Genomic DNA, 19535 nt, shown 5'->3' with positions numbered 1-19535 from the left:
TCAGGTGGAACAGACTTGTAAAATGGACTTAACTCTAGGACTGGCCTCTCAAAGGCAGTTCCTATCCGGGGACGGCACCTGAATTAGAGAGTGGCATATGGCCGCACGATCTGCTACTCAGTAAAGATGACTTACATGGGGTGAGCAACAGTGTTATATCGAGGGAATTCATCTGTCAAGAAACAATACTTAAGACAGTAAAATCCAGAGAAAGGCAAAGGAGAGCTCATCAGCTTGTCACGCTCCATGACTAGGTGTTTGAGATCCAGAGAATCAGGATATTTTATATTTTATAAGACTACTCTTTGTCCTCTAATAAAACGTTATAAGCTAAGATGCTGGTTGAGGTTTAAAGACATGGTCTTTGCCTATGTATACACTAAGAGACTTTTTTGGTAGCAAGTTGACAGAAAACCCGTATCAAATAAGTTTGAATAACTAAGGGGTTTGGTTGGCTTTCCTAAGTGAAAAGAATTCGAGAGAAGATAGAAATGCAAGCTGCTGCTTCTTTTTTTTTTTTTTTTTTTAATCAGAATTCCAGGTATGGCTGCATAATTCTTCACGTTCTACCTTCTTCAGAATGACAGCTTTGTCCTCCAGGTGGCTTTTCTCATCCTGACAGAATGACTCCAACATTTACATACACACATTTTACCATCTAGGAGATAGGAGACTCTCCATAAACTAGAATCCCCACTAAAAGTCCTGAAAGCCAACCCAAATGCACCAACTCGGGTCCAATGCCCACCTCTATTCCTATCACTGTGGTGAGAGGAATGAAATGCACTGACTGGATTAAATGATTGCATTAGATATCTGATGCTGTGTAACAAGCTGTCCCCAAGTGTAGCAGCTTAAAATAAATGTGTTTCTAGGGGTCAGGAACACAGGGTCGGCTTAGCTGGGTGGTTCTGAGTCAGGACTGGTCAGGGCTGCAGCCTCATCTGGAGGCACAACTTGGGGCTGGTGCTTCCATTCCACTACTGTTGACCTGAGCTCCTCACTGCTTTTTGTCTGATCATTTCACATCTTCATTATATGGGCTCATCCATTGGCTGCCTAGTGTCCTCACAACACGGCAGCTGACTTCCCACAGAGCGAGGGGTCAGAGAGAGAAAATGAGGGAGTGTGTTCCTGAGAAGGAAGCTGCCATCTTTTCCATAACCTAATCTCAAACATACCATCAATTCTGCCAAACGTTATCAGTCACACAGACCTATAAAATGTGGGAGGGGGTTACACAGGGTATGCATACCAGGAGCGGGGAGAGTATTGGGGACCATTTTGGAGGCTCGCTACCACAGCCATGTGCACCACCTTGTAGCCAGGAACAGTGTCAGCTTCCATCCCATCACATGGGAGCCTGACATGAATGAAATCCCACTGTGTTCCCATGGAACCCTAATTCTAATGAATTACAAGGAGTTCCACAATAAAGAGGGCTCTGTGACCAGAAGAATTCAAGCAATAAAGCAAAACTAACAGATTTCATTTTGGAGAATATAACTTTTTTAAAACAAAATATTCTGTAGGTCTTGTTTTCTATGGAATCCTCTTTGACAAAAATTAGTTGGACACTTGTTGGAGAAATTTTTCACCTTAATTTTCCCCTGTCCTGATATATTACATACCCCTTGATTAGCCAGCAAGTGTTTATTGAATATCCCCACTGAGAAATTTGTACCAGAATAATTGTTTTGAGTCTCTAGTTCACAGGCCAAATTTCACTATTTGATAGGTTTCATCTGGTGTGTGAGTAAATTCTTGGGGGAAGATAATCTATGCCTATAATTTCAAGTCTTAGGCATCATCAATTTTCCAAAAGGTCACAGGATAGAAAGATTATTTCATGGAAGTAATAATGATATATATTCTCTTGTTTTCTATCACACTGTACAGTTTCACAATGCACTTTTATATCCATTGGCAAATACAAACGTTTGTAGTTATCAGGACAGAATGAATTATCCTATCATAAAAGAAAGAAGAAAAAAAACTTTTCTTTCAGAATGAAAAATTAATCTCCCTACTCAAAAGGAAGTGGGATATGAAAGATAGACTTCACTTACGATAAGAAGGGTTTAAAAATAACTCATGATTTCAAATTTTGTGTTGAAATGAACATTCTGAATGTTTGCATTTATCTTGTTCCTTGAACAAGTCCCACATCCTGCTCTGGAGCAATTTTAATGTTTTTGCAATCCTCAGACATTCTTATTTTTGGAGGACCGAGCTCACATCATATCAAATATAGTGGAAGCTGTGGTATGTTGCCCAAACCTTCCTAAAAAATAAAGCACTCACTCCCCCAAGATTATGGGAATGTTGGATGCTGGTGGATCATAGCTAAGCCCCTCTTTCAGGTATTGATCTCAGTTACAGGGAGCTTCTCACCCAAGCACACATTCCCTCCTATGAAGGAGCTCACATCTTAGGTTGTAGGGAAACAAAAAGTCATGTTCTCTTTCCCCAATTTGGGAGAACTCTGGTCATCCCAAGTCAAGAGTTCCCTATGGGATTAACTAAATCCTTGTTACAACTGCATCACAGTTCAACTTTTTCCTCTGTCCAGTCTTCTCCCCTCACCTATTTATGTGTATGTTTCAGTAAATTTGCTTCCTTAGTCTCCATCTCAGAATCTTTGTTCCCAGAGAATTTGACTTAAGACCATTAGCATCCAGAGTGGGGCTAAGAAATGGGATTTTAGAAGCCAGATCACCTGCTGGTGGCTTACTATGTTAGTGAAATTGTTAAAAACTTCACTGGTGATTAACTTGGATGGCACAATATTGGAAGGGAATACCCTGATGGTACAATATGCCATAAATTTGGAGAACGGCAACAAAAAAGCCAAAAGTGATAAATTACCCACTTAAATTACTAACTTAAAGTACAAGTCAGAGGCAATATATACAAAGGTTCTCAGCTCTCTTAGATGGAAGGCCAAGAAGAGCAACTTAGGACTCAAGAGCTCCAAGGAGTGTTGAATTGCTGCCTAGAAAGTCTGCTATGCCACTATCAGGGCCCTGATTGGGATGAAGCAGGATCCTTAGATGTGGAGTTGGAATAACTGAGTTGATGCACTTGAAAACCTCAATTCTCCAGCCCATATCCACTGGACCTATAAGGGTGACCCACTCTACTAAGTTAAAGACTAGGCTTTCTCCCTGCTTGAGAACTATGTAGAGGTTTCTGCTCTGCAAGGCAACACACACCCTCCCCACCTTTGAATATACCAACACTTCTCCACTTGACCAGTAATTAGGGTTAAGTAACAACATAACTTGGCTGAGAAAACTGGGCCTCATGGGGAGGAATGGGACACAGGCTGAAGAAATGCTGGATCTAGTCAAGACACAGTGACAGCAGCTGGAAGAGAATATAGAGGATGAGGGCCCCAGAGTGCAGACTGAAAGAGTGTGGGCAGAACACAAAGCTCAGTAAGGAAGAACTGACTGATGTGGCATCACCCTCCTGCCAACAAGCATCTAGGACGGCTCTGGGAAGCTTGGGGAAAGCAATGGCTCCTATTAGGTGAAGCAAAAATACTAGAACTCTCATGGAGGATGGTGGCAGGAGATATCAAAAGGCTCAAAGACAAGAGCAGGTCAGAATGATTACACTGTCTAAGGCTGGAAGCCCACCAGCCAATTATCTTCTATGGAAAAGCCCAGGAGATGCTCCACTTACCAACACCATGAAGAGGAAGCAGGGCAGCAGCATGGTTGGAAAGATCAGCCATGGCCGTCATCAGCAGGTCAAAACTGATGGCAGCAGAGGCAGCCACAGAAGAATGAGGGTTCCCGAAATAACACAGGCCAGTGGTAGCGATTAACTGCCTAAAGCAAAGACGTATAATTATTGTGATGGTCAGAGTGGCAGCCAGGGGTCATGAGAGGTGTGCGTAGGTAGCCTGTGGAGATGGTTAGTAGATCACAGTATTCTTAGGCACAAGATAGCTGGACAGCCAAAACAGCATTGCTTAATTCACACAACCAAACAAATCAAGGATAGATAAATGGGAGGCTGGCGGCAACTGTCCCAGTAAAAGTCCTAGTTTCCAGATCTGAACCAGTTCTCAAGACCAGAATCCATTGGCTAAAGGAGAGAAATGAAAGACAGAGTTCCACGAAGAAGAAAATCTAAGAAAGCACCTAGGGGCCTGCCGTACTGGTGAGATTGTCAGGGACTCTGTGGTGTATGACATGCTAAGATTCCTCTCAAAAAACAAAACAAAACAAAACAAAACAAAACAAAACAAAACACTAGGCAGCCCTCTTTGAAGGCAACATATTATGCATTTGACTCATTTACCAGATGACGTGCAAGGTTGCCAGCTTTGAGGGGGCCCAGAGCTCAGCTGTTGATTCAGACTGCAGTGAGGGCAGCCTCATCACTTGAGCCACGTGAACAAGCAAACCCTAATGTTACTAGAAGTATGGCAAGTCCCAGTAGGACTTAGAATAACAATATAAATCCCTAGCTTTATGGAGCAAGTTCTGGTACAAGGCTGTGAAAGTAAACACCATTTGAAAACCAATCCCTGGTACGCTGCTGGGCCTGGGAGAGATGCGGTATCTATTCATGGAACAACAACAAAAACTGGCCAGAGATACCCAGCATGAACTATGTCCTATCAGAACCACAAAGCTGTAAGATCAGGGATGTCCACAGCAATTTATTGTTAGACAGAAGAGGCACATCCAGAACGGCATGCACAGGGCTGGAGCTACACGAACTGGGGGTCTGGTTTCCCAAGCCATACATCACTGCAATACTGTGTATCAACTGTGTATCACCTGTCTCTGAGCCAAAACTATGTTCACATGGGGACTTCCTTATATCTGGCTGGATGAAGGAAGAGGGGAAAAAGGACAAGCTTTGTTCACAGATAGTTTGGCTCAGCATATGGTGAGAACCAAATATGGACCACTTTGCATTACAGCCTCACTCAGGACAACACTAGAAAACAGCAGTGAGGAGAAATCCTCCCAGTAGGCAGAACTTCAGATAAAACCAATGATTCACCACGTGTGATTAGAGAAATGTTTCGTAGTAAGAATATACACAAACTCAAGGACAAGGGCAAATAGATGGACAGGACACTGGAAGAAATACTAGATTTTGCAAAAAGGAGGTCTAGGGAAGAGACATGTGGATATATCTATAGGGCTGGGCACAAAGTGGATCACATGTTAATGCCCACCAGAGAGCATCTATCGTGAAAGGGGCAATAAACAAACAGGCAGTTGACATCAGCCAGTAAGTACAACTTATTTGAAGGTATAGCCTCAGCCCAACTCTTGGAGAAATCTAACCGATAGCACATGACCCTAATTGCCAGACAGAGGAAAGAAACAAAACAAACCAAATTATACCCTGGTCTTCACTGTCTTTTTATTCACAACATCTGAAATGTAAATAAAAAGTATAATTAAAAAGTATAAAACAGTCAACGAAGCAGAAACTTGTGACCAATAACCAAAAGAAAACACAGTTAATGACAGCAGTGTCACGAATGACCCAGACCTACCTATTGGAATTATCAAAGACTTTAAAAATAATAATTATACATGTGATAAAACACTTCAAAGTAAAGATAAATACAATGAGAAAGAGAAATAGAAACTCTAAAAATAGCCAAGAGGAAAGTTTATAACTGAAAAATTCAATATCTGAAACTACAATATTAGTATGAGTGGACTCAATAGCAAACTGGACAGTAAAAGAAGAAAAAAATCAGTGAACTTAAAGATAAACCAATACAAATCACCTAAACTGAAACAAAGAGAAAAAGGTGGGGGGGGCAGGAATTAATGACTTGGGAATTGATAAGAAGTGTATCAGATGATAGTAACTGAAGTCTCAGAAGGAAAGGAAAAATACATTGGAATAGCAAAATATGTTTAAAAAATTTTTGCTCAATAGATAAACAAGATTATACTGTATAGCACAGGGAAATATATACAAGATCTTATGGTAGCTCACAATGAAAAAAAAATGTGTCAATGAATATATGTATGTTCATGTATAACTGAAAAATTGTGCTCTACACTGGAATTTGACACAACGTTGTAAAATGACTATAACTCAATAAAAAAAGTTAAAAAATTATTGCTCAAATGTTTTAATTTCGTGAAATAAAATCAATATGTATATCTCAAAAGTTCAATAAACTCAAACAGGAAAAATACAAAGAGAAGCAAAGAGATGAAAACTCAAAATAAAGGGAAAATTTTGAAAGAAGCCAAAGGCAAAGAAAAAAATAAACAAAGAGAAAAATATATATAACGTATAGGGAAACAGAAGTATAACAATGATTAATTTCTCATTAGAAAAAATGCAAGTGAGGAAAAATAGAAGGGCACTTAAAAGAGTTAAAACAAAGCAAACCAAAACAAAAAGTCAATCTATAATTTTAATCCAATAAAAATATCCTTTCAGTGCGAAGTTAAAAGGACTAACTGGGATAATGTGCTGACATGCTCAATTAATAATTATTACTATGAAATAATGGGCACTTCATAAATAGTGTAAAGACTGAGCTCTCAGTGCCTTTGAAGTGACTCACACAGTGGACACTCAATAAACGTGGGCTGAATGAAAGAATTAAACAATCGCAGTGCATATAAATGTTTTAAGAGCTTAATGTCTGTGTGATAATAATAGATGTTTGTTCTTTATCAGAAAAAATAATAATAAGGTGAAAAATGACATTTTCATATAAACAAAAATTTAGTATAGTATAGAAAACCTATACTAAACATAATTCCTTAATTTCTACACTAAACATAATTAAACTAATTTGTTTAAAAAATGATGGTTTAAAGCAAGAATAGTAACAATATTTTACGGGATTTGTCACATTGAAAATAGCACAGAGGAGGGTTAAATCTCTCTCTATATATTTTGTAAGGGTCTTACTTTTATAAGTGAAATGTTACAATAGTACTTCAAGATAGACTATGATAATATAAGAATGTATAATTTAATCCTTAGAGTAACCACCAGAAAAAAGTAAAAATAAAGCAAAAGGACATAGTTAAAATAGCAACAGAGAAAATTAAGTTCAACTCTAAGAAAAAATAAAGTTTAAAGAAAGCAGCAAAGGAGGAACGAAGGAATAAAAAAAAAAACAGAGTGGGAAAAATAAAAAATGAGATGGTAGGCTTACGTTCAACCAAATCAATAATTACATTAAATGTAACTGACCTGAAAGCTCTAGCTACACACTGTTCTTACCTCACCCATCCACCCCATTTTTACTCTTATTATAACAGTTCAGTTTCTTATCATCTGTGTTAACAACTGAGAGGACTTCCTAAAATGGTCTTCCTGCCTCAATTTCCTCCCATGCCACAATACCAGGAAAATCTTTCTGAAACTCAAAACTTGCCACGGAACTCAGCTCACACAATCCTGTCTATTGCCTGGCCAGTTCCGCTCCCACCTAGATGTGAGGTTACAGGTCTCTTATCTGTAAAAGAGGCCCTGTAGCTGAATGTTGGAACCTGAGGAAATGTCCCTATTGCCCTCCCTGGAAACAGTCTACACTGTTTTAGAGAGTTTTGTAGACCCTTTATCTTGGACTGGATTTCTGACTCTCAGCTCTAATTCTTTGGGCATCTCTGCTTAGTTTGTAAGGTTTCTTTGTCTTGTTTACTTTGTCCTAAACACTGCAGTCAGTCTCTTGGCTCCACAATTAGCGGCTAAAGGTCAACCAAGCCTCAATTCCAACTCAACCCAACCTAGGCAGTTCAGCCCAATTTAGAATCCCAGTCCTTGTCAGAATATCACCAGCTTGGCAGCAGGAGAATTTCAATACTTTACACTGTCAAAACTTCAGCATGTTTTATTTATTTGAAACAACAGTTTTCTATTGTATAGCACAAAGGTCTCTATTTAATATCTTGTGATATTGAAAAATATAATGAAAACCTATAATGAAAAAGAATATGAAAATGAATATATATGTATATGTATGACTGAAACATTATGCTGTACACCAGAAATTGACACAACACTGTAAACTGATTCTCCTTCAATTAAAAAAAAAATTTTTATTTAAAAAAATTTTAAAAAAACCCTCCTGCACACAGTTTCCTTTACATCAAGCCCCATGGCTTTTTTAAGCCATAACTTTCAGTGACACTTAAATTTCAGAAATTCCCTGGACACACCATTTCATCTCATTAGTTTGCATCGTTATGCTCCCTCTTTCTTCTTTGTGAAATACCCTAACCATCTTCTCTGCTTTGGGAACTCTTATCCATCCTCTAAGACTTGGTTCCAATCTCACACATACTGTGAGGAGCAGAGTTAGTCTGCCTCCACTTCCTCAGTATCCCAAGTTACTTTGAACCTGCACTGATCACATTAGTTGTTAAGTGCTGTCTGCCTGCTCTCACCATTAATCTGTGAGGAACAAGATTTTATCATTGCGTCCTCTTTGCACTTACAACTAAACTAGAACAAGAAACCTATCAATAAAAGAATAAAGAATATACCCATTAACTTGTTAGAAGCAATTATGGGATTACAATAAAGTCACACAAAATTCACTCATTTAATTCAACTAAAATTCCATAAGAACTTATATAGAGTTAGAGTTCAGGAGTATGTGGAAGGAATGTATGGTTAATAATACCTAGTAAGTAGGGAGAGATCAAATTTAGAAGTCCTTCATGCAACATGTGTGAAGTCTAAACTTAATTTAAATGTTAAGGTTATTTGTTCAGAAGCAAAATTGATGATAATCTTTATTCAGCAACATTTTTTGCACAGACAGGGCAAATTATAGCACAAACAAGATTGAGGAAAGTGCTTAAAACACTTCAATTACCTAGTTCTAGCACTTTACAAGTACTCAATTATATGCAGAAAATTGATAGCCTGATTGCAAATCCTACTTACTGTACTATTAAGAAAGTTCCAAAGGCTTCTATTCAATAGCAGTTTATTAATTAGCTTGAGTAAATATATGTATCAAAACAACAGAATATTAGAAAGTTATTCCAGAATGAGACCTCTGCAATTTGTGAACCTGCATCCTTTAAAAATAATAACAATAAATTAGGTTTCAGTAATGTCCTGGATCATCAATATTTTCCAAAGGAAGGGCCATACTATCTTATTTAGGTAAATTTACCAACTAAATTGAACCAAAAATTTCAGTAAGTACTGAAGACCTTCCAAGAATGACAACTGAGAAAAACAAAGATGATCTGCGGCAGAATTTCATTTAATTAAAAGATTATGTTCATTGAATTTCAATTTAGACAGGCCCATACAATGGGTCAGGCCATCATCTGTTTTCTAATATAATCTTGGCTTGTTGAAGCTTTGAGCAATGGACTTACGCTTGAATTTTCCAGGAAAAAAATTCACTCTAGAAACACCTTGGGAATAAGCATCAAGCTGTCATCTCAAAATCCCACACAATTTATGATTATCTTGCAAGTGGTGTTGTCTCTGGAGATGTTCTTACCTTCCAGCCCACATTTTTTTGTGTGGTAGAGAATTTACAGAGTGAGTTTCTCTATCTGACTGATTCATTTTTTGGTACCGATGAGGGATTTGCTGGTTTTTATTCTACTCTACATACTCAGTCCTATGTGGCACTGCTTCTTTGAAAATTGCTGAATTGTAGAAATGAGTGCATTAAGGTTAGATATTCTTCTCACAGTGTGAGAAGAACCATGCTTTATAACTCATACTTTGTTTCTAGTTTGTCTTCATAGTTTTTCTTAGTGGCCCTTATCATGATGTAAAATTCACAAAGTCACATTCTGGCCTTATGAAACAGGAATTTGAAGCCAGAAGAAAGTAATTTTCCCCATATCACAAGGAAAATTATATTCAATCTCATTTGTGAAAGAAATGTAAAAATGAGAAAACCCAGCGAACAAAGATCAAAATCTCAAATCCCTGCTATATTATAATACATCTTATTCCTCAGTATGTACAAGCCTCTTGTTTAGAATCCCAGTCTACACTATGTATTGAACATTTACTACTAACAGGCCTCTGTGCTACTCCCTATGACCTGGAGAAGATGCAAACATAAAAGTAAAATAAATGGTCCCTACCCTCAAGGAATTTAAAAATTGTGGCAAAAAGATAAACTAATGCTAATATGAATTAAAGTGTAATAAGGGCCATAAGACTAGTATAAAGTGATGTGGGATAATTCAGAAAGAAATGTGACAGGGAGACTCAAAGATGGCTTTAGACAGGTTGAGGTGTTGAATTGAGTTTTAAAGGAAGAAAAGATTTATGATGGTAAGAAAGAAGAAGACTAGAAAGCAATCTAGGCTAATGAGTAAAGCACCAAAGTGAGAAAATAAAAAATGTAGTCTTTGTATGCGGAGTGCAGGGTGTGATGTAGGAGTCAGAAAAATAAGTTCAGATCTATTTGTGAAGAATTTTGCAGTGCTAAGAAATTGGATTTAAGTTTTTGGGAAATCAAAGGCCCTTAAACATCATGTTTAGAGTTTAGAAAGATTCCCTTAGAACTGAGTAAAGTGTAGAAGAATAACTGGAATGAGGAAAGAAAAAAAAAAAAAAGGCAAGGAAAATAATTAGGGCTTGTTGTTTTAGTCCAGGCAAAGATAAAGAGCACTTGCATCATAATGGAAGTCCTAGCCAGAGAAATTAGGCAAGAAAAAGAAATAAAGGGCAACCAGATTGGATAGGAAGAAGTAGAATCATCTCTGTTTGTAGATGATATGATCTTACATGTAGAAAACAATTCCATACACATATATACACACAAAACCTATTAGAACTAAAATGACTTCATTAAAGTAGTAGGACACAAAGTCAACACACACACACAAAAAATCAATTGCTTTTCTATAAATCAACAACGAGCAATCTGAAAAGTAAATTACAAAAACAATTCAATTTACAATAGCAGCAAAAAGAATAGAAGATTTAGAAATTAATTTAACCAAGGAAGTGAAAGACGTGTATAATGACAATTACAAAACATTGCTGAAATAAATTAAGAAGACATAATATTAATATTAAAAAGATGTAAATAAATGGAAATATATCACATGTTTATGGATTGGAAGATTTAATATTGTTAAAATGTGAATACTACCCAAAGCAATCAACAGATTCAATAAAATCCCTATAAAATCCTAATGATGGTTTTTGCAAAAATAGAAAAGTGCATTCTAAAATTCATATGGAATATCAAGGGAGCTTGAGTAGCCAAAACAATTATGAAAAAGAAGACCAAAACTAGAAGACTCACACTTCTGATTTTAAAACTTACACAAAGCTACAGTATTCAAAACAGTGTGGTATTAACATAATACCAATGGAATAGAATAGAGAGTCCAGATATAAACCCTTATGTGTACATACAGTTAAAGGATTTTAACAAAAGTGCCTAGACCATTCAATGGGGAAATGACAGTCTTTTTGACAAATGATGCTGAGAAAACTGGATATCCACATGCAAAAGAGTGAAGTTTGACCCTTACCTAGCACCATAAAAAAGAAAGTAACTCAAAATGATTCAGTCTTTAATATAAGACCTAAAACAATAAAACTTTTAGCAGAAAACATAAAACAAAAAACTTCACAGCATTGGATCCAACATTACTTTTTGGATATAGCCAAAGACATAGGTAACAAAGAAAAAAAATAGACAGATTGGACTTCCTGAATATTTAAAAATTTGTGCATCAAAAGATAATATTGAAAAAATAAAAAAGGCAATCCACATAATGAGAGAATATATTTGATAAGAGATTAACAACCAGAATATATAGATAACTCCTAAAACCCAACAACAACAACAACAACAACAACAACAGTACCCACAAATAACCCAGTTCAAAAATGGGCAAAGAACTTGAATAGACACTTCTCCAAAAAAGATATACAAATAGTCAATAAGCACATGAAAATATGATCAATGTCACTAACAATTAGGGAGATGCAGATCAAAACTACAGTGAGATACTACCTCATAACCATTTAAATAGCTACTATAAGAAAGAAAGAAAGAAAGAAAGAAAGAAAGAAAGAAAGAAAGAAAGAAAGAAAGAAAGAAAGAAAGAAAGAAAGAAAGAAAGGAAGGAAGGAAGGAAGAAAAGAAAGGAAGAAAGGAAGGAAGAAAGGAAGGAAGAAAGGAAGAAAGGAAGGAAGAAAGGAAGAAAGGAAGAAAACAGGTGTTGGCCAGGATGTAGAGAAACTGGAACTAGGGTTTCTGTAGCCTTAGTGCACTACTGTTAGGGATGTAAAATGGTACAGCCACTATGGAAAACAGTATGGAAGTTCCTCAAAAAATTTAAAGTAGAATTATAATATAATACAGCATTCAACTCTGGATATACACCCCAAAGTATTAAAAACAAGGTCTTGAAGAATATTTGTACATCCATGTTCATAACAGCACTATTCACAATAGCTAAACATGGAAGCAATCCAAGTGCCCATCAAAAGATAAATGGGTAAGTATATATAGTACATACACACAATGGAGCATTATTCAGCCTTAAAAAGGAAGTAAATTTTGACATATACTACAACATGGATGAACCTTAAGAACATTATGCTAAGTGAAACAAGTCAGTCAAAAAAGACAAATACTGTATTTGAGATAATAGAGAAAAAAGAGACATGTGTATGAATGTGTGTGTTTGTGTGTATATATATGTGTATATATATATATATATATATAAAGAGAAGTCTACATATGTCTTTGGCCCGGTTCCTGGCATAGGGCTCCTAAAACCCTTGTAATTTCCTAAATGATGGAAGTACTAGGAGCATTCTTGTTCTAAGATTTGTCTTTGATCCCGTCCCTCCCAGGGGGCTTCAGAAACCCTTGTAAATCTCTAAGTGATAAAAGCACTAGGAGTACTTTTTGATCTAATGAGATGACTTAGGTGGGCTCCTGGGTGACTCCCGGATGGGGTTGTCACCAGAAACACCAAGCCATGATTAGAAGCTTGGAATTTTCACCTCCACCCAACCCCATCCTACAGAGAAGGGAGAGGGACTGGAAATAGCATTAATGTTTGATCATATCTATATGAGGAAACCTCCATAAAATTCTAATAGTATAGGGTTCAGGGAGCTTCCAGGTGTGCAAACGTAGCCACAGCGGGAGGGTGATGCATCCTCGCTCCACAGGGATAGAAGTTCCAGCACTTGAGACCATCCCAGAACTTGCTCTAAGGTATCTCTTCACCTGACTCTTTCCTGTATCATATCCTTTAATAAACTGGTAAGCCTAAGTGTTTCCCTGGGTTTTGTGAGCTGCTCTAGCAAATGAATTGAACCCAAAAAAGGGGTAGTTGGAACCTCTGATCTATAGCTGGTTGGTCAGAAGTACAAGTGATTACCTGTGCTTCTGGTGTTTCTGGTGGCGGAAGGGCAGTCTTGTGGGACTAAGCCTGTGGGATCTGACACTGTCTCCAAGTAGATAGTGTCAGAATTGAGTTAAATTGTAGTACATCCAGCTAGAGTCACAGAAAATTCCTCACTGGATATGTAGGCGAACCCCACTCCCAACACTGTAATAGGATCTTAGAATATTTGTTGTATACATGATTCCACTTACATGAGGTATTCAGAGTAATCAAAATCACAGAGACAGAAAGGGGAATGGCAGATGCTAGAGGCTGGAGGGAGGGGAAAATGGAGAGTTATTGTTTAATGGGTACAAAGTTTCAATTTTACAAGGTGAAAAGAGTTATGGAGTTGGATGGTGGTCATAATTACAAAACATTGTGAATTTATTTATTACCATTGCACTGTATACTTAAAAACAGTTAAGGTGGCAAATTTTCTTACATGTATTTTACCTCAATAATTTTTTTTTTTAAAGATAGAGAGCATCTGAACCAATGTTGGCTGTAAGGATAAAGAGGAGACAAAGAATGTGAGAAATTTTTCAGAGACAAAATTCAAAGTTCTCAGAGAAGAGTATGCCTTAATGAGTAAGTAGAGCTAAGGTTATCTTGGTTCTAATGCTAGCTCTGTTGTTTACTAGTTACATAGTCTTGGAGAAATTTCACATTTTAGAAGCACATCTCCAGAATTCTGCCAAATTTAGGATTAGGACACACTCCATAGGATAGTCATGCCATATGAACATCTTCTGTAAAAATGCAGGCAACTCCTTAAGTCAAAAAAAAAAAGGATTATGATTAAATTGAATTCCTTTCAAGTGGGTATACTGAAAAGAATTTTGTATATATTGGGTAATAATCAGAAAGCATTTTCATAATATGCAGTATTAATTTTTATCTTTTTTTAAAATTTTTATCTTTTGAGAATATAAAATGAAAGACTGTATAATAGAGGATAGAGAATCATATACCTACTATACTAATATCCTTATTTATTAATTCACAAAGGGTAACTTCTAAATTTAAATACAATATTGTATAACATGCTTAATAATCAAATAAAATATTTTAAACCTAAATTATGAGTGATATCTGTAATCATCAAAATTCAAAATTATATACATGATTCAAACTTGTAATGATAATTCTTGCTTTCTTTTGTAACACTGAATATTTATTTCAGCAAGACTTTATGGTATGAGAAAAAGATAAATATTTTCTTCAAAATACGAGCTATCTCAATATCTCTACTGCTCTTATGTTTTATTTATTTAATTTTTTAACTTTTTAGTGAGATAGAGTTGATTTACAATGTTGTGTTAATTTCTGGTTTACAGCATAATGATTCAGTTGAACTTTTTTTTTCATTTTCCTTCATTACAGGCTATTACAAGGTATTAAATATAGTTCCCTGTGCTATACAATAGGACGTTGTTGTTGATGTATTTTCTATACAGTAGTTAGTATCTGTAATGCTAGTTTTGTTGCAAAGTTAATTATTTTGTATGTTTGAATATGAATAACGTTCGGTTTTAGATGAGACTGGGGGAGGATTATATAATCATTACAGATAAACATGTCTTTGGTTTACCACAGATAGGTAATTTACTACGGTATTATTTGTGCCTGGCAGATTAAAAACTTTCCATTAGTCTGAAAATCTACAGATTCATCCAGACATGATGTATCTATGTTTCATGTATACAAACATTGTTACAAAAAAAAATTTAACTTTGAAAATTATGATACTCTATGATCATATTATGCTTACTATAGCAGTATTTTATCAGCCATTAAAGCAGAACAATCTGGAAAAAAAAGAAATATACTCAAGCTTGTCTATTAATCTCATAAAATGCACTTATAAAAATAACCTAAAGATGTAGTTATTAATTAGTGTTCACACTTGTTTGATGTAAGAACCTGAAAAGAAAAAAGATTTCAAATGCCTAATCTATCAAGATGACGGTTTTTACTATTTTCTGCAGAAATCATTTTGGTTTACCTCTTGACTTCTTTTAGGCTCAGTTCAATTTTTAATGACTTAAGATCTCCATGTGAAATATCCTGAAAGGTAAAAATGGAAGACTTCAGATGTCTGTCAAATAGAAAAGTTAAAAAAAATCCACAAGTTAAAAATCTAATTATGGACCTGGATACAGCTTCATTCTTTTTGTTTGCATACCTCAGCTCCAGTAATAATTAACTATATTGCAGTTTTCTTTCTACATGAGCCACCTCCTGGCATTGACTATGAGCATGCCACTGGGATGTCCGTGAATGTGAAAACTCCATTAAAATGCCCTATATTGGTTTTCACAGGATTATGAGGAAACTTATAAAAAATCATAGCAACCTTAATGTTTATTATTAGAATTACTAGAGAGTGATATTCAAAGCCCATAAATTACACGTTTCTAATAATCTGAGACGTGATGTTTTCTTTTAAATTCTCATTACTTTTAAATCTTCCTAGAGAAAAGATGAAGCTTTTTAAAAAAATTATTTCTCAATTAGTTCTTACTAGAAAGTTTTCAAAAAGCAATAAATAAACAGAAGTGCACAGCACATTGTCCTTGTAGTCCCAAATCAAAAATTTAAAGAGAAAGGAGTAGGACTTGGGGATTTTCGACAAGTCAGTAAACTGTTTAAGAATTCGGCTGAAGTGGTGTAAAGAAAGATCACAGAAATCAATACGTGGGTAGAAATGAAAATAGGAAAACAACAAAGTTAAAGTTGTCAACAAGTCAAAAGCAAATGAGTCTAAGTCTAGCCACAGTAATCCCTACTCATCATAGACATTTAATTATCTCTGAAAGTGTGTAATGATGGTGTGAGAAACAGAGGCCAGATTACTAGGAGGATTTGTTGTGTGTAAGAGTCAGGCCCACACAAGGGAGTTCTAACAATAACTTTGTAATATTTTATATATGTTTGAGATTCTTTTAGTTTATTTTCTTCAGGTAAATATAACAGTGCCCCGCCCCAACAAGAAAAATCTTTAGAATAATGTTTATCTATTGAACAACTACTGTGAACACGATCTGTGAGCCAGCCCACTTGTTAAGTGCTCTAGAAGTGTTAAGAAGAACTCAGTAAATATACAGAAACCCAGTTACCCTGAACAAAAGAGATTTTATGAGCTGACATGGAAAGGCAGGGAATTACAAAAGGCAAGGATAGATCTAGTCTTGGGAATATTCAAATACAAGATACTAAGCCCTTTAGGATTCCCCGTCTCATCTCTCTACATCTCCTATCTATTGGCTTTACTCTCTAATGACAAAAACTCCATAAGATCTGACTCAGGGTTTCAGGCAGTTCTAGGCTTACATTATCTACAACCTTATAACAAAAGAGGACAAAATTCTTCCCTATAGGCATCATTTTTTAGAAAGTAGAAAGGGCTTGTATTGGCCAGTTTAGGTCATGTGCCATCCCAGTCTGTGATGATTTATTCACCCGTCTTGCCATCATGGGGACAAAAAAGATGGTGATGGTCAACAAAAAACACATAAAGAATAGTTTCTCAAGAAAAAGGATGTGCTATTATCAGAGAGAAGGATGCCCACCACAAAGAGAAATGAGATATCGATTAAATGAAGTTCTTGGCCTCAAGACATTCACAATTTATCAACAAATGCAATAGAAACGAACTATAATACTGTGATATGAACGCTGTACCAAAGGTATGTGTGAAATACCTTAATGTACAAAGATAAGACAAATGACAAATTTTAGATGTACCAAAGATGATAGTCGTCTAAAAAGGATCCCCAAAGAGGTCCTACTTGAGCTGGGACTATGCTGATTCCATTTCACAAAATCATTTATTCAACAAATATTATTTAACATTTACTACGGGCTTAGTAGTTTATTAGGAATTGAGGGGAAATTAAGATTAAGTTGGGGTCAAGGTCCTTTCCCAAGAACACACAACTTCTGTATACTGAGCTGGTGTCACATTTAGGTCTGTCTGACACCTGTTTCTGACTGACAGAATGAAGGATAGAAAATAGAGGAAAGAAAACTATGAAATAATTTAGCACAATCATGGCTGCTTAAAGCCAGTGATGTTCTCATTGGCTGGGAGGAGTTACTATGAGGAAAGCAAGAAAGCCCTAATAAATGCTAAAAGATGCTCACTGGGGGGTCCCAAACTCTTCTAAAAGAAACAATAACATTTCAAGGTCCTTTTGATGTCCTAGAATTATAGCTTTAGTTTACACTAATGAGCCACAGGGAGAAAAGAAAGAAAGAAAGCCATCACATTCAAATACCAGCAGTTTTCTGTGCAACTTCCCCCAACCATAGCTAATTTGATTTCTAATTACATGATTAGAAGTTAACCTGATTAGCTCTGTCTGAAATACGTAATTCAAACAGCACTTTGCTACAGAAAGTGGAATTTACAGCTGGGTTAAACATTCCAAAATAGTGTCATAAATATTCCTAAAGCTGGAAATGACCTTGGATGATCATCTTGTTCAACCTTCTACTTTCATCTTTTTATTTAGATCTGTAGGGCAGATCTTCATAAAGATGATTCCAATCCTGTATCTAGCTTCTGAAATATTCCAGTATAATTAAACACAACATATTTATTGAGGATTTATGTGTTATGCATAATATTGAGGAAAAAAAGGTAAATTGCCTCCATAATCCTTCAAAAAATTTGAATTATGTTTGACATTAGAAAGATACAATCTTGAACTCCCTTCCCCTTTTAAGTTTTATTAAGTTATTTTCCTTTTCTTTCAAACAAACTCACTCCTCCAGTTGCCCTCCAGTTTCAGTTTCAGTCAAATAATGTTGAGTAAAGCATGATCCAAATTGAAATCACTTTCAAATTAAGACCATTAATTACCTGTGTGCCCTCAACCTAAGCAAAATGTAGGATGTATGTAATTACTGGGATAATTTAAGCCAGGAAAAACATTTTGCTGCCCTTGCTAGACCTCTCTCTGACATTCTGATTTATACTGGGAGATGTTGGCCTGGTTTAACCTGAACACTCTCACGGTTTTTCCATAATCAAAAGAAAACTTAGTCCCCAGTGCCCCTGAAAATACCAAGGCCAGGTTACTTCACCCTGGGATCAAACACCACCTTTCACTTTGGATGGCTAATGGGTGAATAACCTTAGGTCTATGTGATTTCTTTGAATACTTATATTTGCATTAATTGTACATATAGTGTTTTTCTTGGTTATTATTTCAACTTCAATTTATTTTACACCTATTTTCCCTTAGCAACAGATGGGCCTCAGCCCTGGACCTGTTAATGCACTTAATATTCTTCACTTAAAAATAAGTAAAAAAAATCAGATTATGTAACTTCCAAAGACAGACACACACACACACACACACACACACACACACACACACACACACACATATTCAAGGCTTCCTACGGACGGACGTTGGAATCTCAGCCTCATGCTTTACTACCCGCCCCCTCCCCTAGGTTCCCTATGTCCATCTACACTGGCCCTTTTTTCTGTTCCTCACTAAGTACCAGGGCATTTCTGCCTCTGGGCTTTTGTGCACTGAGCTCCATGAAGCCAGCTCCTCATATCAGGCAGGTCTCAGTTCAAATGCCATCCCGTCGGAGAAACCCTCACACCATCCAAACTGAAGAAGGTACTCTCTACCAATCATTCATAGTCACATCCACCAAGTTTTATTGCCTACATAGAACTCTTCTCTATTTAAAACTGTGTTTTTTATTGTTAACGTTTAGCATCTATGTCCCCTATTAAGAACAGGATTTTTAGTATAACGGAGAAAAGACAGTCTCTTTTTAATAAGTGATGCTGGGAAAACTGAACAGCAATGTGTAAAACAATTAGATTAGAATACTCCCTTACATCATATATAAAAATAAACTCAAAATGATTTAAAGACCTAAAACTATAAAACTCCCAGAAAAGAACAGAGACAAAACACTCTTTAACATAAATTATAGCAATATTTTCTTAGATCAAGCTCCTAAAGTAAAATAAATAAAAGCAAAAATAAACAAATGGGACCTAAAAGCTTTTGCACAGCAAAGGAAACCATCAACAAAACTAAAAGACAACCCATGGAATGTGAGAAAATGTTTGCAAATGATGAAACTGACAAGGAGTTAATATCCAAAATATACAAGCAGCTCATA

The 19535-nt window shown here is 36.1% G+C and overlaps 1 protein-coding gene across 2 annotated transcripts in view; it reads right to left on the bottom strand.

The window, feature by feature from the left end:
- Positions 1-19535, bottom strand: part of CLDN16 (claudin 16) — a 76531-nt gene that overhangs the window by 40226 nt on the left and 16770 nt on the right. Inside the window, exons 2-3 of one of the 2 annotated variants that reach the window (XM_064493785.1) lie at positions 15382-15443; positions 3691-3839 (exon numbers count right to left, since the gene is read on the bottom strand). In XM_064493785.1, coding sequence (XP_064349855.1) covers positions 3691-3723 — 33 coding nt within the window. In that variant the 5' untranslated portion in view covers positions 3724-3839; positions 15382-15443. The remainder of the gene's footprint in view (positions 1-3690; positions 3840-15381; positions 15444-19535) is intronic. The other variant, XM_064493788.1, reaches the window with a different exon arrangement.

This window comes from Camelus dromedarius, chromosome 2 (genome assembly GCF_036321535.1).
Source record: "Camelus dromedarius isolate mCamDro1 chromosome 2, mCamDro1.pat, whole genome shotgun sequence".
Taxonomy (NCBI): domain Eukaryota; kingdom Metazoa; phylum Chordata; class Mammalia; order Artiodactyla; family Camelidae; genus Camelus; species Camelus dromedarius.
The sequence above is the reverse complement of the archived record's forward strand: the minus strand, read 5'-3'. Positions and strand labels throughout refer to the sequence as shown.